The 24198-nt window shown below is 37.1% G+C and overlaps 2 protein-coding genes across 4 annotated transcripts; both read right to left on the bottom strand.

Moving 5' to 3' along the window:
* Positions 1–1110: 1110 nt before the first annotated feature.
* fus (FUS RNA binding protein) lies at positions 1111–17921 on the bottom strand. 3 transcript variants are annotated; one of them, XM_081362212.1, is made up of 15 exons: positions 17793–17921; positions 16699–16723; positions 16434–16594; positions 14613–14787; positions 14247–14497; positions 12351–12555; positions 9680–9714; positions 4921–4953; positions 4724–4833; positions 4517–4646; positions 4334–4417; positions 4083–4242; positions 3717–3814; positions 3482–3617; positions 1111–3352 (listed from the first exon to the last, which is right to left on the bottom strand). In XM_081362212.1, exons 1-15 carry the CDS (start codon positions 17803–17805, stop codon positions 3313–3315), a joined length of 1656 nt encoding a protein of 551 aa, XP_081218338.1. In that variant the 5' UTR covers positions 17806–17921; the 3' UTR covers positions 1111–3312. The 3 variants fall into 3 exon arrangements, with proteins under 3 accessions (XP_081218338.1, XP_081218337.1, XP_081218336.1); XM_081362211.1 differs by having other exon boundaries at positions 4316–4417; XM_081362210.1 differs by having other exon boundaries at positions 4316–4646.
* A 2239-nt stretch (positions 17922–20160) lies between these two features.
* On the bottom strand, positions 20161–23880 carry LOC308689056 (serine protease 33; the record flags this gene model as incomplete). Its single annotated transcript, XM_081362605.1, has 6 exons — positions 20161–20409; positions 20478–20644; positions 22368–22639; positions 22717–22882; positions 23717–23740; positions 23835–23880. The coding sequence occupies 6 exons, from the start codon at positions 23878–23880 to the stop codon at positions 20161–20163; spliced, it is 924 nt and encodes a 307-aa protein (XP_081218731.1).
* Positions 23881–24198: the final 318 nt, after the last annotated feature.

The raw sequence follows: 24198 nt of genomic DNA on the forward strand, positions 1-24198 counted from the left end.
CACGAAAAATGAAACTGTAATATACATTAACATGAAGCTATTTTCTGCTTTTACTTTTCTTCGATCACCTCAAAATAATTCGGACCGTTGTAAGCGTAACTTCTTTGTGGCGAATCTGCATTTTCGTTTCATTTTACGTCATCGAATCTGCGTGCACTTAAAGGGTTTTTCTTTACATGGTGTAAGAGCAATCGCACAAGTTCATAACAATGTTTACTTTGATAAATAGTTAAACCGACATATTTAGAAGATTATGAATTATGAGCTATGAGCAGAAATAATGTCCTCACACTGAGGTTTTTTGAGACAAATGAACGGCAAAATAATATACATTAATTAAATAATTAATTTTTTTTTTAAATAATCACAACATATCTTATATTCCTAAATAAATCTTAAATCGCACAAACAAGGCAAATAAATAAATATGTTTTAAGCTACATAAAGTTGCTCAGTATCATGTTTTTATTTTTATTCATTTTTTGCACTACGAGAGGTTGATGAGATTCATTGACACATTTTCCAACATGCATATTGTGCTGACTAGGAAATACTTCACGTTTCAAACGACACTTTTTGTCATTAGTATTAGATTTTATTTTATTTTATTACTCATTCTGTTCACAAATTCAGAACCCACTACACTTTAGTGAACAGCAGGTGGAGCTACAACAATCTTAAAGGTTATTTACTGAACAGTTTTTATATAACGTTACTGTTATTATTTTAAAAAAGGGGGTATTTTGCACTATTATTAGTGGGACATAGGTAGATAGATAAGGTAGGTGTAAGGTAGTAAATATAATGGTAGACAAGTGTAATTGTTTTTTTTTTTTCTCACCTGTTCTTTTGTTGACTTCTGATACATTAAGTTATTCCTGGGTTGGAGGTTGAATGTTTGAAAGTTCAAACTTCACCAAGAGATTTTGTGTTTTTAATGTTTATATAGTTTTTTATCATTATTAATAATTTTTATTCCAGGGGGCGCATTACAGAAATATCCTAACATTAGAATCCTATCTGATATGTTTGGTAATGGTGATGTTAGTCAGAACCTTATTTAGGACAAAAGCTATTACAACATGACATGTATTCGTTGTTGTTTTTATTCGCTTATTACTATTTTCACAAGATGTACATTCTCAAAACTCTTAGTACTAATATCACAACAGATCATCAAAAGTGCATTTTTTCCCCAAACATTTCAGCATATTTTCAATTGTGTTAGTACAATAAACAAAATCACAAAGTATAATTTTCACTAAACAAAATAAGTGTTTCATTTATATAAATGTTTCATTCACAGTAACTGCATTTCATAAAACTTTTGAAATGTTTTTATTTGCTTCTTTTCTTTTCTTTGCTTCTTTAATACATTTGTCTATTGTTTAATCCAACTGATCTCAATGGTGAATCAATTACAGTTTTTCTCAGTTGTTTACACACAAATACTGGTACTTGAGACACAATGACCACAACATGTAACTCATTCACCAACCCTCTGAACCAGTTCTGCTAAACTACAAGCAGAATTCCTGCTTTACACTCAACTTGCAGTTCTAAAACACACTTTTTTCAAAACGTTACACACAATTCTCTGCTTTTGGCACAATTTTCATGCAGAAAATCTCTTGTTTTCACAAGGAACACACTGCCATTCAGATATGCACACTGACTCATCACATGGGCAAACACCCGTCACACAGTTTTACAATTAGCAATCAGAGCTTTAGCATAAAAGGGCAACAGGTCAGCTCTTCAATGGAGCAATGGATGCCAACACTGGATTTTTTTTTTATTACTGTAACTGTATACAGTCAATTCTTCTGTTGTTTTGTATGTAGACCACTGTGTGTCCTACTTTGTGTTGGTTGGGATGTACACTGTGTACATTGTTTTTTTGGGAAAAATAATACATATTTATTACCATGTATTTGTGTGTTCTGAGTATAAAAACAATATTGTCAAATATTTAACAACACACTTATGTATATGTACTGTCTGTAGCAAGTGTAACACTGAACAAAAAAAAGGCCTAAGTCATTATGATGAATGGAGAAGAAGTGTTTTCCATTCATCATAGTGTTTTACATCGAGCACATCAGTGTTCAACTGGTTCTTATAAATGTCTATTCATATGATGGTTTGTGTGTGTCATTTGAAAACAAAATACCATTTTGAGAAGAAATAACATTGTTTTGAATGTAAAGTTTCATTTTGCAGGAGAATTGAGGGGTTTTGCCCATTGTGAGTGTGTTTTTGGATTTGTGTGTAGAGTTCTGAGAATATGAGGCATGCTTTCAGAAAATGTGTGTAAACAATCGAGAAAAACTGTAATATTTTTTTGGAACCTGTGTTACTTTTTTTAGGATTAGTTAATCAATAAAACGTCAAAAAGAACAGCATTTACTCAAAACAATATAAATCTTTACTATCACTTTTTTTAATCAATTTAACACATCCTTGCTGACTAAAGTATTCATTTCTTTCAAAAAAAGGAGGAAAAAATCAGTGACCCCAAACTACAGAAGTTTTCCATTTTAAATAAATGCTGTTCTTAAAAAAAAAAAAAAAAAAAACATCAATGAATCCTGAAAAAAGTATCACAAAATAATAAATAAATAAATATATTAAGCAGCACAAATGTTTCCAACATTGATAATAAATCGTCATACAATGATTTCAGAAGGATCATGTGACACTGAAGACTGTATTTCTGATCAAATAAATGCTTAATCTGTGAACATAAGACTTCTTTCAAAAACATGAAAAAATATTATTTTTAAAACTTTTGACCGGGACTGTATGTATGTGTGTGTATATATATATTATATTTAATTTCAGCAAACATTTATTTTATTTCAAGAGATGATTATTTAGAGATAAGCAGTTTATTACTCTCATAAGTCAGTGAGATCGAAAAATGCAAAGTGCTTGGAAATGAAATGAAGGTGAGATAATAAAGTAATGCCACATCACAATTTACTATTTTTCAGACATTTTTAATTTTAAACCACAATTAAAAAAAAAAAAAAAATTCAAAGAAAGTATATTTAATAAATTGCACAAATATTACTACTGTGATCTAAGCACCAACAAGTTCAAAGAGAGAAAAAAAGTTATTCATAATTAACAATATCAGAGTCTAGAGAGAATAGTACAAAAAGTTATATAACCAGACCTAAAACAAAAACACTTATTTTAACAACATACAACACAAAACATTTGGAAGAAGGTAACAAGTGTTGAAGTGGAGTGAATACTGGTCCCACATGGAATTAAAGTCTTATTTGGACAAAAGAGAATTTCCCATTAGTAAGGCCGGTCTCTGCGCTCATGCCTGTGATCTCCCCTGAAAAACACACAACAGAGGCACTAAGATACATTTGTCACTCACTGGGCAATAGTGTATATTGAAAATCAGTTTTCTGCCAATTAACATTTTAAGATGTGCAACAGTGTGAATCATCAGAGCATTCACCTTGAGTCCATCTTGCCAGGTCCGAATCCACCCCGGTCACCTCCCCTCCCTCCTCTGAAGCCCCCTCGATCACCACCACGACTGCGGAAACCACCTCGATCGAAACCGCCTCTGCCCCTGTCTCCACCAAAACCACCTACAAAAATAGGTGCATTTAAGCAGCAATCCACTACCTCTAATAAGTCAGATGTTGACACAAAATCCAGTTAATTTTCACAGGAAAGTTCCTCTTTACCTCCAATCGGCGACATTCCACCTCCACTTCCTTCCGGTTTGGGAGCTTTGCACTGATTACACTCATTTCGCCATGAGAAGTTTAAATTACCACATGTTCTGCATACGCACAAGAGAAAAGCACAGAAAATATGAATTTATCAAGTCAAGTGAAATTTATTTTCTCAATACATTTTTGGTTCGACAAAACAATTGTTTCAAATCAGCCTTCCAGAAAATCATAATCTTAACGTTTATAATATCTTAATGCCTTATAGTCACATTTAGCAGTATTGGACATACTTTTATATCCAATTAGAGATGCATGATAATATTTACATTTTGCTACAAAACAATCTGTTAAAAGTAAGTGCAAACCAACACTTACGGATTTGAACATTTCCAGTCCCCTGCTCTTTGCTGGCCGCCACCGCCATTACCACCACCGTTGCCACCACCGTTGCCACCACCACCGCCATTATTACCTGGGAAGCCACCACCACCACCACCACCTCTGCCTCCCCCAAATCCCCCACGGCCCATTGGCCCTGCAAGAAGAGAGAGAAACCCCAAGTCAGAAAAACAAAACAGAGACTAAGAGAAGGAGAGAACCTAAAATACCTCCTCGCCCACGACCACCTCTCATGCTGCCACCGCCGCGTCCAAATTCAGCTCTGCGAGTGGCGAAGGACACCTTGATTGGATTTCCATTAAAATCTTTACCTGAGGGGAAAAGATGAATGTGACTTAGACTGGACAGACGCCAACAACTCCAGCTTTGTTTTAGAAGGTAGGCACTTGTGTGGTTTTCTTTCAACATACCATCAAACCAATCAATGGCTGCTTTTGCTGAAGGGGGGTCATCAAATGAAACAGTAGCCTCCCCTTTAAGCTTCCCTGACTCTCTGTCTGTATATAGATTTATCATGGGTAATCCTGTCTTCTTATTGATCTGTGTAAAAAATAGATATTACGACAAGGAGAACTATAACGGTAGCTGCAGCACAATGGGACTTTTTGCTTTTCCACCTTGATGATGCCGATCTGTTTAAAGAAGTCTGCAACTGAGTCCACAGTATAGCTGTCTCCAAGACCTTGCACAAAGATGGTGTTGTTGTCAGAGTTATCCTGCTCCTGCACTGTAACAAAAATTAGAAATTTATAATCATGCTTGAAAATCGTCTAATAATGCAAGTAGCTACAGAAATCAGTTGCCGTATACTTACTATTTGGCCCACCAGCTCCATGATCCCTGGGCCCTTTTAAGTGAAAGGAACATTTATTAATATTACGTATGTACACAAACACACGATTTACAAACACTTATTACGCATTCGTAATCCTTTGACTTTTCTTTAATGGGGTCATATACATCTGTACAATCAATTATAATTTATGCTCCAGATACAGAAAGCAGAACCTGATGGAAATCTGCAGCAGCATATTTGACTAAATGAGAGTACCAAGCACCAACCAACACTATCTGAACATTGTTTCTTATCGACACGACTCGTTTTCAAAATTGACGAAACTGGTCAAAATTTAAATAAGTCCAAGGACTCAATTAAGAGATTCTTTCCTCCCATACTGATAGCTGTAGCTTGATTTATCCTATGTCAGACAACTTCATGTACTTGCTTTTACACCACGAATCTCTCATTTTCTGGAAAGCTGTAAACCATGCAATAACCATCTGATTCAAACCCCTGCAAAACCACCCGACCATACGTTTGCAGTCTGCTTTGCAATGAGCAGCTAATGGGTCTTTTGTTGTTGTTGCTTTCTGTCATCTCATTGGTTGTATGTAAAACATGCATAGCTAATAAGGACAACTTTTAACTGAATACCACTTTGCAACCAGTCACATGTCACTCACCCTTTTTTATTAAGAACCCAGTAACTCTATTAGCACTGAACACCACAACAGTCTGTGACATTACGACCCATTACATCAATGACAATATGTTCATAGGCCAAGTGATAAGGTTCTCATTCTCCATCCCACAAAAGATGATTTCCAAACAGCCAATATGTCAGACACTGCTCAATACTTTTTGTCTATGAGTGAATCTAGACATTGGGTTTTCCCAGCATAAGCAACCACTTTGATTCAACCACAATTAATTTAGATAACCATTAGAATAGTTACCAACACCACTGATGTTTTAAAGAGATTACGATGATCAATGATGAACCGCAATCTTACACATTATATCAGTCTAATCAAAAGAATAATATTGAAACCCAAATGGTTTACTTTCAGTATTAGTAAATATGACCATGACTCACTGTATTAAACAGACGTTCCTCAACCCTAACAGCCTTTAAGACCACCTTTAAGTTTACAATTCATCATCTTCAGCCAATATTCCTTCCACATGAAACCCATGACCATTTTTACTGGATCTGGCTTCATATCAAATTGTATTTGAGCTAGCCAGATAAGCAAGTCTCGACCCCTTGTTATACCTTTAGATTCCTTTTGAGGTAGTTACCAGATAGAAACAGTGCAGTGACACAAGGATGTTGGTTTCCGGCTGGTGCTGACATGTTCAAAGACTTATGAACATGATATTTCATATTTCAAACTGTGTGATGCATTGTGACAAAAAACGTATGTGTAATTTAAATCCTTCCATCTCCAGGCCTCCATTCCTGTTGTTTTAAATAACTTTTTCATGTACTTTTTTGTGTGTAGAATTATTCCATTAGGACCTTCATCAGACCAGTACAACCCTAAAACCACCGGACACAAATTAATTTGAACCTCCAGAATTCAGCTGTTTGCCACATTGGAAACCTTTTGAAAAGTGCTCGGAGTATAAAATGGGTGCTCCAAAAAGGGAAATTCAACACATATAGGAATCGTCACGGTAAATTCCAATAACATTTAAAAAAAAAAAAAATGACCAAAAATGAAAACCAGTAAAAGGTACAGGAATTTTTTTTTATTTAAGTTTGATGAATATTTTGAATGTTGAACATTCTCCCAGACATTTGAAGACATGCCGTCCCACACTGTACAGCTGATAAAGGTATGTGCATTTTACGTTACTGTCCAGCCACTAAAAAAACAATACTGCCACAAGCATTGAAGAAGTCTTTTTTAACCACAACTGACTTTATTGCACATCAGCTGGAGCATGGTGCGAGGGTCGCGAGATTTATTCCCAGGAAGCTCATACTGATAAACAAAAAATATTAACCTTGAATGCATTGTAAGCTGCTTTTTGATTAAACCGTCTGATAAATGCATTAATGTAAAATGAAAATTGATTTAGGACTTTCAGATATACCTGCCCAAACACGTATTAACAACCATTTTGTTTCATGTTTCAGTGTCTGATCAATAGATTCTACTTCATTCCAGTGATCGCCTGTGATAATCCATCTAAAATAAATTAATAAAAATCTAATTTTAAACTCTGAAAATCACATTGTATACCTTCTCGTTTGTGTAGTGACACTAATAAGAGAACGTATTTGTTGAAAAATTGCACTTACAGGGATAATTCACCAAATAAAAAATATTCTCTTATGTCTTCTATTGTGTTCCACAGAGGATAAAGTCATTTAGATTTGGAACGACATGAGACGACAGAATTTGAATTTTTAGGTGAACGATCCCTTAAAGGGGTCATATAATGGTACATGCACTTTTACAAGTTGGTTGTACTGAAATGTGTGTTGGCAGTGCCTGTACACAACCATCATAAAATGATAAAAATCCATCCAGTGTTTTTTTTTTAATCTCCTTATATGTTTTCCAATCTCTAAAATCAAGCCGTTCGACCGTGTGACGTCACACGGTCGGACGCCCCTCCCACGATTGTTGATTGACAGCAGCATTTCAACACAGACCCGCCCTCACTCGTGAGCGAGCTGTCAATCATCATAGTCCGCGCGTCATTGTTGATACTCACTGGAGGACTGTCTATTAGCAGAATGGCTTCTAAGCGATTGTGGTGTTCTGTTCTTGGGTGTAATAACGAACACAGCAGTCATTTTGATGTTCCTAAATCCGAACTGCTGAAGACACAGTGGCTTGTTTTCGAAGGGAATATTCCCCACGATCAATGTCAATGCTTTCATGTTTGCGCGAATCATTTCACACACCAGACTGCTTTACAAACGAGGATCAGTATAAAGCTGGTTTTGCTAAGAAGCTGCTCCTGAAAAAAGGATCGGTACCAACTATTCGTGTTCCTGTTGCACCTCCAGAAGAACTGAAGTGAGTGTATCGTTTTATTAACCTTTATATTAATATTTATATTAAAGGGGACATATCATGCTAAATGCACTTTTTTAGCCCTTAAATGCATTTTGTTGTATATTTGGAGTGTTTAGAAGTACAGAAAAGATTAAATTATTCTCTTCAGGTGCTTCGTTGATATCTTTATATTCTGTTTTGGTCATATTTTTCAACCTGTTCCGATTTTTCTGTTATCTATGACGTTTTTTGAACTATAACGTCACAGTATTTGCAGCGGAACTGCCAAATAAGGACTAGACTTCCGGCCCAACACTTCGAGCAATCCGCCATTATTATTTCTCGCTGCAATTTTGTAGTCCAAGCTAAAGGATGCAGAAGTTACGAGAGGGTAAGTTAAAATGTTCGGTTGTTGGATGTAGTAACCCAAACGCTTTATTACACCGTCTAATGTAGATGAACTGCCGCGCTTGTGGCGCATGTTTGACTGAAAGAACGAGCAGAGAGAGAGAGACCCGCGCTCACTCTCTCTCTTCAGAGAGGCAAAAGTGTAAACAAGACATCACCGTCTCCAAAGTAGACGCTGTCTTGCTCTCTCTCCCTCGCACATACTAATCAAAATAAATCGACACGGTGGTAAAAGGTCGGAAGACCAAAGTTTCATGTGTAACAGTTAAATACAGTAACACACCATTGCGATACATCCATATGAAGACGTTGTTCTGCAGGTTCGTCGTCTTCATTTTTATCTCGCTCCGGCTCGAACATGTAAGGCTGGCTGGACAAGTCTTCCGTTGTTGACATTTTGTTAATAACGTGTGAATAAAAAGTTTATGTGCCGCTAGATAATCCTATCTCTGCTATCAGACTACAAAAATGGCCGAACGGGGTGGAGTTGAACCTCTGCAACCTGGAGAGGGGGCGGGGTATAAAGTGTCTCAATTGTATTTAAAGAGACCGCACCAAAACGAGTTAATCTCAGACGCACGTCAGAAAAGGGGTAGAAAGGGGGCTTGTGGAGCTATAATAATGAGGAATTCAGACCCAAGCATTTCAGTTCCGCTTTATATAGACTACAAATGTATGATTTATATGAAAAAAGGAACAATTTAAAAGCATGATATGTCTCCTTTAATCTTTGCAAATCGCTTGCACGCTTCACGATGAATGCGGCTATTTTTACACTCAGGTACATTACAGCATGTTTTCTATGTACGACGTTATCAATATAATTCATAATCCCACGTTTATAATGAACAACGCGTTATGATTATTGTGTTACAAACGGTGTACGCACAGAACAGAGGGGCGGGGTGAGCAAAGCTCATTATCATTTAAAGACACATGCACTGAAACGGCGTGCTGAAAACAGCTGTTTTTGACCAGGTAAAATGAGTGTTTTCTTACAATACTAATAAGAATTTTTAACTAAAGTATATTACAAACTTTTAATTTAGACCCTAAAGAATCATATTAGCTTGTACAAAAATGGCATTATATGACCCCTTTAAGGTCTTTTACTATAACGGTTTACAGACGACTTTGTGTTTCTACCTTAACCATGCATAATGGGAAAGCTGTTGCTAAATGCATTAAAGCGTAGTTGTTTACCACTTATATTTACCACACACAAGGTGGTTATCGCATTCATTTCAGTGTATTCTTTTAAAAAATAACGCAAATTTCTGTGACATGACCAGACACCCACTCCTCCCTCTTAGACTAGGCTCTCTTTAAACCCCTGAAGTTCCTTGTTTGAAGAGTTTGTCACTTACCACCAAACTTATTGAATCCTCCACGATCGCCCATTCTGACGGAGAAGGAGAGAGAAGCAAGACGAATTGAAGGTTGATGAGGGTGGTGCCCCATTTCACTCTTGAGGCTGGAAAGGGCCCACCCATCTCCATCATCCTTTCTACAAGTTCCCCATTGCCCCTTTTCTTTTCTGCTCCCTCTCACTAGGTTCATCTTTCCTCATAACCCTTAAGGGAATTTTGGAAACCCATTCTTTCCCCAAGTCATGCAGGCCCTCTATCATAACCATTTGGCCTATTTTGCTCAAAAGAATTACCATATATTTTTTTACCATGCAGCTTTGCAGTGCATCTGTGAACTCAATCATTCTTTCACAAAATCAAGTATTTTCTTTTATCAGATCGAAGGTATATCTTTAGCCCCGGACCTTCATCCATACCAAACGGTATCCGTGTTCTGTTTCTTTGGACAGAAACTGCATACACTGCATTCAGTTTTGCATTTAAATTAATAGACATAACTGATGTGACCACTCTCCCCTTTTGGATTAATCCAGCTGTTCCATACTGTTTTGGGATCTTTTTAAGATTTGAAAGGATCCTTAGACTTTATTATTATTATTATTTATAATCACACATTCCTCATTTATTCTTGACTAATCTTCACTTCCCCAGTTGTCTAGAGCCTGTGTTTCTGTTTTATCTTCTTCAATAGGAAAAGCCTAAATCGCTGAACCTTGTAGAAAACAGCCTAGGAGGAGATTTAAAGATTCATTAAAGCATTGCAACACACAATAATCCTGTAGGAGAGGATGGAGAAGGTTTAGAGAACAGGTGAGATCACAGCCAGATGGGATTGATCTGCTGCTTCAAATAATTATGCTAATGTTACATTTTAACCTTAACTTTTTTATTTATAAAAAGTTTATTATGTTGGGGGGTTTGTAAAAGACCTGTATGTTCTTGAAACTACGGATGCACCAATACTTTACTTGGCCGATACCTGTGAGACTTTTTTCCAAGCACATTTAGGGTTGAATGTTTTAAATCTTCCTGAACTGTTAACTTTGCTGATCACCAGGGCATCTGGGGAGGATAAAATGGAGCACAAGCAGAGACAAGCGAGAGTTTTAGCACTCCCTCACTTATGTCCTCACTTTTCCCCATTAAAACATCTGACTGAATGAATCCACTCAAACAAGTCAAACACCTCACTGTTACTTATGAAATTCTAGAAAATTCTAGGAAAGCATTGATAGTCATTCACAATATGCTTTTAACGGCATCAGAACATTTTTATATTGCATCCAACCTGATTACTAGTATCGGTGCATCCCTACTTAAAACTAATTGCAAACTAAAACATAAAAGCATTACTGAAAAATGGGAAATCATAATGAAAACAAATGTACTATACTGCTAACACTATATAGCCGCGTTTCCACCGAAATTACCCGGAACAATTTGTCCCAGGAACTTTTTTTCCCCCAGACCTGTTGCTAGCCGCGTTTCCACCGCGGTCTAAAGTACCGTGAAGATTAGGCAAATAGTCCGGTGACGTAGGACTGCGCACGACTTTACAGTTCCCACTGGATTTCATCCTCTGAATTTAAGCTTACTAAAGCCTGAACCTCGTCGTCTGTCCATCTGTCGTATTTGTTTAACTCCATTGTTGATTCGAATAGCAGATGACTGTTACTACACGCACAGCAACAGATGGTGGTTGAATAAAATGCTGCGTGGAGTCAACCAATCAAAATGCGGCATAAACTCAACCAATCAGCATGTTCAGTGCCCAAGTTCCACCCCTGAAAGTTCCTAACTTTGAAAAAGTAGTACCTCACTAGCAGGGACTTTCGGAGGGGGAAATATTTACCCGGAACTTCATTTAGGCCCTGGTTCCTGCGGTGTAAACACACCGAATAAAAGCCCAAAGTTCCTAGTTCCTTGGGAAAGTTCCTGCGGTGGAAACGCGGCTTATGTAAACAAAACTTAAACATACAATGAATTATAATAATAGTAAATTCCTGTCCTGGTCACAATGTGCAATGTGGACGTGTGAAGGAAAACATGTGATGCGATGCACTCCCGTAAGTGCAACTAGTAAAATTATTATCAACTTTTTGCCACAGGACAGTCCACCCATAATTATTTTTTGCCGGTAAGTCAACGATTAACAGATTCTTATTTAAAAATAAAAAATAAAAACACCTGGTCATTCATTGCAACTTCTGATTAGTTTTTGTTCAATATTATGTGAACCTTTGGCTGGTTCCATCTTGTGAAGGGTGTAGACACGGAAATATTCAGCACACTGGCACCGACTTAACATCATGCATCATTTTAGGTCAATACATGAATATGAGGATCACCAATAAATCATACACCAGACCATTCTGGCTCCTAATTGGACAGATTTTCTGTATTCAGTTTCACTTTTTGTCCATATTGCTGTTTTAAGTAGACCGAAACTTTACACCCCAAATCAAAACACTTTATCTGTAGTTTACCGTGGTCTAGGCCAACATTTACTTTCAGCCCAGCCAGTCGATGTGGTGTAACACCTTTGGCTCTATTTTAACCTTTTACCTGAAGGTGTTATTTTTTTCCCTAAATGACACACTGATGCATACATGTGGACTTTATGTGGTGAAGGAGATGGAAGAAGTGCGTGATATGAATGTTAGCTTACCCCATTCCTCCTCTGCCACGTGGTCCTCCACGACCACCTCTGTCAAACCCACTCGCTCCTCGACCTCCAAAGCCACCTCCACCTCCGCGACCACGTCCACCTCTACCATCCTGACTATATCCCCCATCCTGACCACCGTAGCCTCTTCCTCCTCCTCCACCACCACCATCACCACCACTCATTGGTGGGGAATCCTGGTTGTAACCTAGAAATGAAATACAATATATTTTAATGGAAACCTTGAACATTTAAGCTTTTCATTGTAATCGCTTTTTGAAATAACTTTTTGAGGCGAGATGTACAACTTCTTGATACCATATAGGTTACTGACCAGTATTAGGGCCTATTTACACCTGGACACTTCATGCATTTTCTCTGATCAGATAGCTATCCGAAAAGTGAAAAGACAAGGTGTAAATGCCCTCCGAAACACATTTGAGATGGATTTAAATCTCATCACTCAAACCACTTCAGGAGGATGAAAATGGACAAGCGTAAATGCATCTGGTTGTTGAAACCACATACATTTTACTCCTTCCAAAATATTAAAAAATAAACATGTGAGAGCGTGTTATAGGCTACCGGCTCCCAGTAGCAACATATGACAGCTCTCCTGGAACACGCATCACCACAGATATGGCTGACGCAGATGAGTAGCCCATCTCTTCAGCAAGCCGAAGCGCAAACTGCCACAAAAGAAACTGAAAGTTTGCCGTTGCATCCTGAAGCTCAACACACAATCAACTTCATTAAAAGTAGTGAGACTAAATTATCTTACCAGTGCTGATGCCACTTTCTCTCCTGTTGTGGTCTTTAACCTTGAAATTAGCCGATCATAAATAAATTGCAGCTCATACCTGTTGCTTTCGTTGACGTGAACACCATTAAATTTGCACATACCGTGGGAATTGAAGAACAGATTTATTTTCGTTTTTCAGAGACGCATTCATGTGGCCAAGTGTAAATGGAAGTTTTAACAAAATGGATAGCTATCCAATCAGTAAAACGCATGAAGTGACCAGGTGCAAACAGACCCTTCGATATCAAGTTTTGCATGCTCATTTCCTCTATTTTTACATTTAAACTACCTTTGCAGTCATCTTAAGACTAGAATACACTACATGACTTTTGCCAAGATTTTTGCCCCTTTTTACATTCTAGATGGGTTTACGCTATTTACCGAGCCAGTCTGCAGATTTGAGTTGCCAGATTTCACAGAAAATCACCTAGTGTATGATGGGCACAGACTCAGATTTTCTAGTTTCAGACTAAGATTTATTCCAGCCAGAGAATATAAAAAAATGTAAGACAATTTTAGAACACATTTTGTTTACATTTGTCATGCGCGTATATGCATGAGTTTGTGTTTGTAACGACTTGTAGTGTGTGATCCTCAGTCATTAAGTGTATGATGCCCAGTTTGTCCTCTGTAACCATTTACAAAGTCAGCAAGTGAATGATGGCTTGTATTTTAAAATATGTTCAGATTTTAAAAGTTGTGTACACTGTTAAATGTAATCTTCAGAAAATTTCAAAATGAATATCCATTTTTCATACTTTATATTATAATGTTGTTATACCTTAATTCACTGGTAACATGATTTTTTTCTTTATGTAGACAAAAAAAAAAAGTATAGAATTTTAATATTTCTTTAGGAATTTGGTTACAATTACTTGTTTTGTTCTACAACATAAACAACTGAAACATGAATATTCAGGCCATTGAACTTTTTAAAAAAGCAAGTTGCTAACAATTTTTTAAATATAGAAAATGCCAATTATCTAGTCTTACAATTAGAGACCGAACAGCTTTATTTTCTATTACCAAGATCGTTATATAGCTAATCAAATCAAACTTCTATATGTTAACTTGCTGAAGGAATCTCTCAAGCTCACCTCCCTGTCCGTGCTGATTTTGTTGCCCATAGTTTTGAGGTGGAGGAGAGCTGTAATTGGGAGATTGGTTGTAAGGACCTCCTCCATGTTGAGAGGACTGGTGTTGGCCCCCGCTACCCCCGTATCCACCGCTCTGTCCTCCACTGCTCCCATATCCTCCAGACTGACCTCCACTGCCACCATAACCACCCCCACCCTGCTGCTGTTGCTGCTGACCGTAGCCAGATGACTGTGAGCTGTTCCCATAGTTACTGAAACACAAAATAGGTTTAACATATTCTTATCAATAATGCCATATTTCTGGGCATAATTTTTTTTTTTTGAATTTAGACACACTGACAAAAAGATTCAACAGTGAAATCTCACCCAGAGGCAGATGAAGTAGCAGATTGATGCTGGTTATAGCCGGAGTAAGAAGACGGCTGGTTGTATCCTCCACTTTGAGCTGCTGGAGGCTGGCTGCTGTTATTATAGCCTCCAGAGCTGTACGACTGACTGGACTGATTATAGCCCTGAGAGGGAAGCTGAGACCCATATCCTCCTAAAAAAGATAAAGTCGGCATGAAATGGAAGTTGTGATAGTCTTTTCTTAACTGTTGTGACGTATATACCGAGTGAAACTGCTTCTTGAACAAGAAACAAAATGAAGGGCAGGACTTGATTTTGTCCTTCGGAATTGATTGGTTTGATTGATTGGTTCATTGTGGTGTGCTACTGCTGTGATCTCATGTGAGTGACAGGTTTTCCCGCCCCAGTAAACAGATCAGTGTTGCCAAATCCGTAGTTTTCCCACACAATTGGACTACTTTTACACTGTTGCCGTGTAAAAGTAGGGCTGCACAATATATAAAAAAAATATCATTATTGCAATAAAAGTATATGCGATATCTGTATCGCAGAGAGGTGCGATAAATTGTATTTATTTTAAGTGAGCATTTGTGTGATGCATGCATGCATAGGTTGTTTATCCAAATTCGACCAATCAAATGTGGCCTTACTATCTTTATACCCACCTCCCCAGTAGGTGCTATTATGCTATTGGCTAGATTGGGCCCAAAGGGAAACCTAGTGGCTCAGAGCAGAGAGTGGAAAATAAAAACTAAAAACTAATAGAGACAAGAGAGGAAAATAACAACAGCGAAGAACCTGTGCCTAAAGCGAACTGTACGTTGGAAATATGGCAATATGTTGGCTTCAATAGAGAAGAAGTGTCATAAATGCAGCCAGGTACTGTGAAAGGGGCCATTCACATATCGCGTCTAAAAACGCATGGAAAGCGTGGCCGCACCGCTATCTCCTTTCCACAAGCGCTAAAAATTTGAGATGTTCTCATCTCGTCGGGGCCTGGAAAAATGTGCTTCCATTTTGAGCGTTTGAAATAACGAATTTGCACGTGCAAAAAACGCGATATGTGAACATAAGTGACGGTGTCACTAAGTCGTGCTGAAAAATTTTCGCCACGTCGAGAGGAAACTAATCTCCACAGTCATCTGGAACGCCATCTCAGGGAGCTATATGAAGACTTTAAAAAGTGTAAGCCCAAATCTACCAAAACTGCTAACGAAATGCCAAGTAACAATAAAAGAGTCTCACAGACAACCATTAGTCAAAGTGTTGCATGTGTAACGTTAACTCCTTATGAAAAAATTAAGATCAGAAGAATATCTATTAGCCTACCTGTTTATTTTAGTATGATCATTACATATATATAAATGATTTAAAAAAAAAAAAATGAATAAATATAGCATTTCTCTAGGGAAATTTTATATCGCAAGAAATATCGTTATCGCGATACTCAACAACAATATCGCATATTTTCCCAGTATCGTGCAGCCCTAGTTGCCGCGGGTTGTTTTTTTAGTTTGTGGATTTAAGCAACCCTCTCCACGGGGAATGTGGTTTTTCCCGGGGAAACCCCCGGCCCCTTTTGCTTTTGTTTTGGGTGGGTTTTGAATAGCATTGGACTGGTTTTGTTACGCAAACCTGGCAACCCTGAAACACGTCATCAGAGAAGAGTAGTTGTTGCAATTGGTATGTGAAGTTATTTTGATGAAAGAATACGAGGGCACATGAAAACGGATAAATAATTTATATTAAATACTGCATTATTCCATAAAAAAAAAAAAAAGAATTGTTCATTTTGATTTCATGTTGACTTTAACTTTCACAGCATTTGCAGTATAATACCTGACTGGGACTGTCCATAACTGGAGCCGTATCCACTCTGATTATAAGGAGCAGAGCTGCTCTCTGAGTTTTGGCTGTATCCTCCTAAGCTCTGCTGGCTGTAGTTTTGGCCAGGGGGTTGACTGTAACTCTGGTTGGACTGTCCTCCATAGCCACCATAACTGGGCACAACAAAATGAATTCATTATTTTAATGATAAATGTGAGAAATCTTACGATAAATGCAATATTACGATAAGACTTTGGAAAGGATGCATTAAACTTACCCATGGCTTGAGGTTTGAGCATAATCTAAAGGGAAAAGACAATGTGCATTATACATGGTGTTTATTTGTTTGTTTTTTAGTAATTTACATATACTGGCAAGATCATGAATCTGCATCTGATCAAAAGTCTGCATTGGCTTCAGTAGCACCTCAATGCAGTCCACAAGATCCAGGGGGCGGGGTTGGATCCACATCTAAGGGGTGGAGATTGGTAGGATTAGGGGTGGGTTTAGGGATCAGGGGGTGGAGACGGGTAGGTTTAGGTGGGAGGAGTTGGATCTGGATCCAACCACGCCCCCCTGGATCTTGTGTTCTGCAGTGAGGACCATCTCATTGGCTTTGGGAAGATAGAGTACTAGTTTGGGGATAGTTCACCCAAAAACGAACATTATGTAATATTTTTTTAGAATCGTGACATTTTACTTGTGTGAGTTACGTTTGTGGAACATAAAATTATGATATTTTGAGAAATTACCCTTTTTTGTCCTTACAGTCAATGGTGATCAAAACATTCTTCTTTCATGCTCCACAGAAGAAAGTCAAGGTTTAGAACTGCACGAGGATGAGTAAATGATAACATAATTTTCATTTTTGGGTAATCTAACTATTCAACTAGACAAGCTCCCGTTTTAATAAATGAGCCCTTACGCTCACACAGTTCTGTGATCGTAATGGGGGCGTTACATGTTTGTCGCGTCGCTACCAGTGTGATGTAGAGGATGCCTGAATGTAGAGATAAATAGATGATGTAGAGATTAAACTGAATTTAAATCGAAAAAATATTCAGTGTGGTCTCAGGGTAAATATAGGTCAGTAATAGAACAACCCAGCACAAATTGAAAGAGCTGCAAACAAAATGGCGGATGCCGACATGTTCTTCATTTCGCCTTTTCACAAATAATATATAAATGCTCCAAATGGGTAAATTGCTTCTATAACACGTACATTACACCACCTCGCCATTTGTGAGTGAACAATACAAATTAAAATTACTAGGTAAGTTACGTTTTGCATTAGATGCTATGTTTCGTCAAAACCTAGCGATTATAATAAAATACAAATAATAATAGGCCTAATACATTGACCTATCTTACCATTTGACGCCATGATAGCGCTTGAAATCCTTTTAGGAGCTGATGCAGAAGGCCAATTTGAGCTCAGTCACCTTTGGTTATCAGTACCAACTGCGCAACTGTGCGGAGAGTGAGTGAGAGACTGATGAGTGACGCTGTTATGTTGTTGTGTCGGTATGAGCCTGCAGGCGGCGCCGGACCGGTTTGGGTCATTCCTGAGATTCGGTAATATTTCACTTTTTTAAGGTGGTGGTTCACCAAAATGGAATATTAAAAGCTTTTCACAATACTTTGGAATGTTCGTTGTAATGAATAAAAAAAAAAATACATTTAAATGATTTTTATCATAAAATAATGTATTATATCTATTGTACACTAAGCATGTTGTCATGTCCCTGAGGCACTTCACTGAATTTGTACTTAGAAAATATTTAACAAAATGTGCACAGTGTCAAATTTTTTTTGGCCAATTTTTTAAGTATTTATTCGTGTTACTTTCTTGTGAAAAAAAAGCAAGATATTTTATATATATATATAAAAAAAAAAGATTAACGGTGTGTCTCTCAGTCTGAACTCAATCCGTCACGCTATTCACAACTATTCTTTGCATATAATAATTGAGACTCCACCCATATGTGACATAATTTACCAGAAATGACACCATTCAGGTATTTTTAATAGTGTTACCTATTTATATATATAAAAAAAAAATATATATATATATATATATATATATATATATATATATATATATATATATATATATATAACATTGAACTAAATGCCTCCCTTCAAACCAGTTACAGTATTCAACTCCGTCACTGTATTCTCAACCTTTAATATTTTTGGGGGGAATAAATAGGTAAGACAATTAAAAAGGAAAGCATTTCTCGCTGATTACCATCTGGCATGTTAAGGATTAACACAATACAATTGTGGTTTTAGTTAAACATCAAAATTAATATAATATAAAATAAAGAGACCACAAACACACAATTTGTTTATTTTTAACTTCAGTCCCATAAAAATTTGAAAATGATTAGAAAAGTTACATTTGTAGTTATTAAATTATTATGAGGGACTCATGAGCAGAAGGTAGATGTTTGTTTTATAGCAAGTTGTGAAAATCCTTTTTAAACCAATTCCATTTTGTCCATTGTGGGTTGAGAATAAAAGGTGTTTAAATCTGAAAATAATTCTTTAAGTTTTTTGTAAGTTTGATATGTGCCTAATGATGTGGGGTATTTAGAAAATGAATTATATGTAAAAGAAAAAAAAAGAAAAAAAATTGTAAAACAAAAATCCACGTTGAAACATTACAGAATCCCAGGAATGACTTATAAAATATTTACACACTACAGTCAATTATACAGTAACTACATACAATTTAAAACCACTTAAAAACTGTATTTTCTTGAAATTAAAAGCATCTTTAGTTCCGTGTGAGTCTTAAAGGGATAGTTCACCCAAAAATAAAAATGTTGTACTCCCTTGAGATGTTCCAATTCCAAACTCATTGCATGAGTTTCTTTCTTCTGCTGAACACAAAAGATATTTTGGAGAATATGGGTAACCAGACAGTTGACGGCACCCAGACACTATGGAGGTTAATGGGTGCCGTCAAACTGTCTGGTTACCAACATTCTTCAAAATGTCTTCTTTTGTGTTCAACAGAAGAAAGAAACTCGTACAGGTTTGGAACAACATGAGGATGAATAAATGACAACATTTTTGGGTGAACTATCTCTTTAAAAGTGTATAATGTATGAAAAAAATCAAGATCAAATCGCTTTGCAATGACTATTAAGTGCATATTAAAAAATAAATAAAAACCACAAGCAAAAGAGAAAACACAGGTGACATACTAATTTAATATACATTCTAAAATTATAAAAGTTGTTACAACACTGGTATAGAATGAATGAGTGAAAGCAGTATTTGTAATGTGCAATAATATGCCTTATGCAGTCAAATCAATTTGATTTTTCATTAAAAATATTCAGAACAAGTAATACAAAATCATTCTGAATTTATCCTATAAACTAGGATATTGGCATTTTAAAATGTTTTGAGATCTTGGTGACATTACTGCAATTGCATAAAATATATCTAATACACAATAACAACAGTATATAACAACTACTGTATATCTGTTACAACTACTATCTTCTGCTTAGGCAGAATAAGATGGCCAGATCACTCTGTCATATTAACATGTTACATACATTATTAAAAATAATCTGCAACACCTCTGAAGCTTTGCATAGATTACATTTTTGCACCACAACATCAAAAACATGGCAAATCAATGCCCCACAGAAAAAATTGGTGGTGTTTCAAAATTTAAGACTGTGTTTAACTTGTACATTGCATCTACTTAAGGAATCTACTATCTCCAAAAGACTACTAACACAATAGAGAGGCCTAGAACCAGAGTTGTTTGACTTTCACTCCTCCAGGCATGACCAAAAAAGGGAGCTTCTGGAACTGTGGTGCGGATGAGGCTCGCAAAGCTTGAGACCCTGGAGTAGATACCTGGTCGGTTCTTCTGAGCACACCCAAGTCCAAAACTCACAACTCCTGCCTGAATCCATGTCCCATTGCCAACAGGACAAACCAGAGGCCCTCCAGAGTCCCCCTGAAAGAGAAAAATTATGTTATTTACATGGTAGGATGTCAGTGCGCCAGCAAATAGTAGTAACATACCTGACAGGAATCCTTGCCTCCCTCCATATATCCAGCACAGATCATGTCTGATAGGACGTCAACTGTTACTAAATCAGATGACAAAATCTGATACATTGATTGGCAGGAAGACTGGTCGATAATGGGCACTTCCACTTCCCGTAGCGCCCCAACTCCAGTGAGGGAGACTATTTGAAAGGAAAGACAGGGAAAGCAATTTACAAAATGGACATTGTTATTATTAAATTGACATAACATGTAATGGGAATGGAAGTGTAATATCTATAATGCTTTGTCCAGACATTTTTTGTCAGGCAGCTATCTCACACATAAATTTGTTACTGACACAAAGCAGTCTTATCTCTTATCTATCATTTCCGTCACCGTGTCAAAAAAAAAAAAATCGTATATGTTGCGGGTCAATTTCATTTTATTTAAGGCTGTCAGAAATTCTGGTTAAACGTCTTGAAATGTTGCGACTTTCTCATTTAGGGTCATGAACATACCGCAAAGTGTCAACACTGATGTGTTGTGAAAAAAAGTCCTATTAAGAATCTGTAGGCTCGCGCTCGATCGGCCCAAAGTCCGGCATCCGACCAGCGCGGAAGGTCTCTACGTGTTACTGTCTTTTCTCGAGGCAAAGTATTTTTTGATTAAATGCAATACATTTGAATGTGTATTCTCTCGTTATTTCATCTGACTCCATAAATGAAAAGGTTTTAATGATATCTGTGCATCATTAAATGTGAGCGAATGTTTGAATATTCCTTTTAACTCTTTAATGAATATAATGTCAAAGTCAGTTAGAATAATCAAATGTAACAATTTATTATGTCTGGTAAATGTATCATGCCAATTTCATAATCAATTCAAAGATAATCGATACAAAACATCAAATGCTCTGGAATAAAGAGAAGAGATGCGAACCCAACATTATACATGAAGCTGAGAGTCTTACTCTCAGCCTCACGGGCTAATCTGAAATACAGAAAGGCCCTGACCCAACACTAAGATACATGATGCTAAGAGTTTACTCTTAAGTAAGAGTCACCCTTAGAATCATGGGCCAACTTGAGTTACAAAAGGGCCCTGATCTTCTTGTTGAATTTCATTATATAGACAGAACCTCTTTCACATGGAAACATCTTCTAACAATGGAAATTTGCATTCAGAGGTTACACCTTTTGGGGGTGTGAGACCATTTGCCAGAAGACCACCTTCCTTTGTATGCCAGTTATCCCTAAACTCTTAAACCTTATTACCTTTTGTTTTACTTATTTGGAAATGAGACATTTGTACCAGTCGCACTGATACCAAATGATACCAAAATGTACAATACTCAATGATAATCATTCACATTAAACCATATATTTTCTTGGGTGAATTCAGGTGATCTGAGCATGAGAGAGAGGGGGTGAGGGATGAGGGAATGAAATGTAGATTAGGATGACTCGGAGTTGAGACTTTCGTCTCGATAGTGCACAAGGGGGAGTTCAAATGTTAATTTCCAGAGAGGTCCTTTGTCCTCTTAGGGTCTGGTCGCTCTTCATCCAGACTGTCCGGCATTTTCTAATTTCTCAATTCTTACAAATCTGTTAAGAAGTTTGTTGGTCAATTTGACACTTCAGCATTAAGTAAATCCATCCACTTTTCCTCCTCCTTTACCACTCACATTTCTTGGCTAACTCAATCCTGCTGCATATTTTCACAATTAAGCTATTATTTAAATGTACATGATTGCTTCTTCTGACTTCACCTTGTCCACTGTAACTACCACTACTGAAATGGTAAGAAATCCAGCTGTCCCTCCCAAGGAAACATCACATCCAGAAAACCTTTGCCACATGTTTAAAGAGTAAAATCTCTGTTATTTGCTGTGGTTACCCCTTATTTTCTTGTTGATGCACTTACCTCCCTCTTGAGTGTGTCCCCAGCCCGTAACGTAGCATAAGGTTCCACTGCTGAACTGGAAGCCAGCATATGGCAGACACACAGGCTGAATCCTGTCTGACCAGGTGACAGGAGAGCGCAGCTGCACTAAGGCTACATCTCTGCCCTCCTGAGGGCTTGAGTATCCTTCTGGAACAACCACCCGCTGCACCTGACTGACCATCTCAAACTGGTTATAGCCATTAAGCAGATGGCGTCCCATGTACAGGCGATATGAAGACACTTCTGAGGGGCTGAGGGTAGGAGATACAGAGAACATTAACTTCTCTATAATCAACACAGGCATTGATAATATGATAATAATACTTACTTAGGAAAGCAGTGTGCAGCAGAGAGGACCCAATTTTTTGCAATTATGGATCCACCACAAACATGACCGTTGGCTCCCATCTGAATGTCCACTTGCCATGGCCACGCCCCTGCTGATGCTTCAACTCCTCCCACAATGCGTTTACCTAGCGGAGGCCTGCCGCACACTTACGTGAACAGGTCAGAGGAGATTAAATGTATATACACAGTGGAGGTTTTCTTACCAGATCACACCTGCCCTACAACTCCCCTAGAGTATCATTACATCTTCTCACTAATAAGGAGCAACACAAATGGGGGCATGAGACGTGAGTAAAAGCTGTTGTGGGTAAGGTTACAAACTTAAAGAGAGGGAGGAGAACGTTGTAAGAATGATCTATTAAGCTATTCAAAAATGCATAAAAATTTATTTCTGAATCCAAAGTCATTGTGATATGTAATGTGAGGCTTAAAGTAAAAAATGTCTACTGTCTAAGCTGAAACAGTAGAGCATGGTTCTAGAAAGCTACAGGTCATGGGTTTCATTCTTAAGTTGTGTTCCTTAAATGCAATGCAAGTCATTTTCGATAAAACATTTGTCAAATGCATAAATGTAAATTAAAAAGAAATGTTGTTTAGCATCTTTTATTAATTTAAAAATATTTAAATTTAAAAATAAGCAACAAATCAATTTGTTTTAAATTACTATTAAAAGAAAAATAGGTAGTAGGAAGGACACTTTTGTGATCATGTGACAAGCAAATAGTACAACAAGAACTTAAGACCCATTGACCCACAAGATCTGATTTATAATATCAAATATTTTGGCCTTTTACCTTAATTTTGTTTTTTAAGTTGAACAAGTATTACTACATTATGATCATTTTCTTCATATCTTTTAAAAAATCATTATAAACATTTCAATTCGTATGAAAACAAAACATGACTACAAAGATTAGCCTACATGATTTTTATAGAGATTTCTCTCTCATCTCAGACATCTCAAACTGAAAAATAATTACCTTGTGCCACACACGTTGACAGCCCTGTATTTTGTCACACAGAAAGACAAATAATGAATTTAATGAATGCATTGAATCCAGTAAGACCATTACTACACCCTAACAAGACTTAGCCTACCTGTTACCATCAAGACAAAGAGCAGCTGCAGGCACGAATCAGTCATTCTGTTGAGTTGGCGGAGTGTCTGTAAATAATGCGTTTTACAGATTAAACTATAATAATTTGCCATTGGCTCTAATTCAACAAAAAACAATCAATATTATTGTCAATAGTTGAGTCAAAAAACTTACTTGTAATGTCAAATGTCCTATAGCCTACCCAAAGGGGATATCCCAAAGTCGAATAAAGCGCGCTAACAACAAAAAAAGTCAATGAGCACTGTTTATTTTTCGGGCAAAAAAAATAAATAAATAAATAAAAAGGATTTAAACCCGAACACACGAAGACTCTAATTGCGACAAGCTACAGATTTGTGATGCCG

Source organism: Scardinius erythrophthalmus, assembly GCF_964197995.2.
Source record: "Scardinius erythrophthalmus genome assembly, chromosome: 1".
Lineage (NCBI taxonomy): Eukaryota > Metazoa > Chordata > Actinopteri > Cypriniformes > Leuciscidae > Scardinius > Scardinius erythrophthalmus.

Bases quoted from the DNA above. Each gene is read 5' to 3' on its own strand.
- fus (XM_081362210.1), bottom strand. The intron at 4,834-4,920 runs GTAAGTATACGG...TTTTTGTTACAG, and splicing joins TGGAGCTGGTGGGCCAAATA to TGCAGGAGCAGGATAACTCT. The intron at 3,815-4,082 runs GTAAGTGTTGGT...GTGCGTATGCAG, and splicing joins GACTGGAAATGTTCAAATCC to AACATGTGGTAATTTAAACT.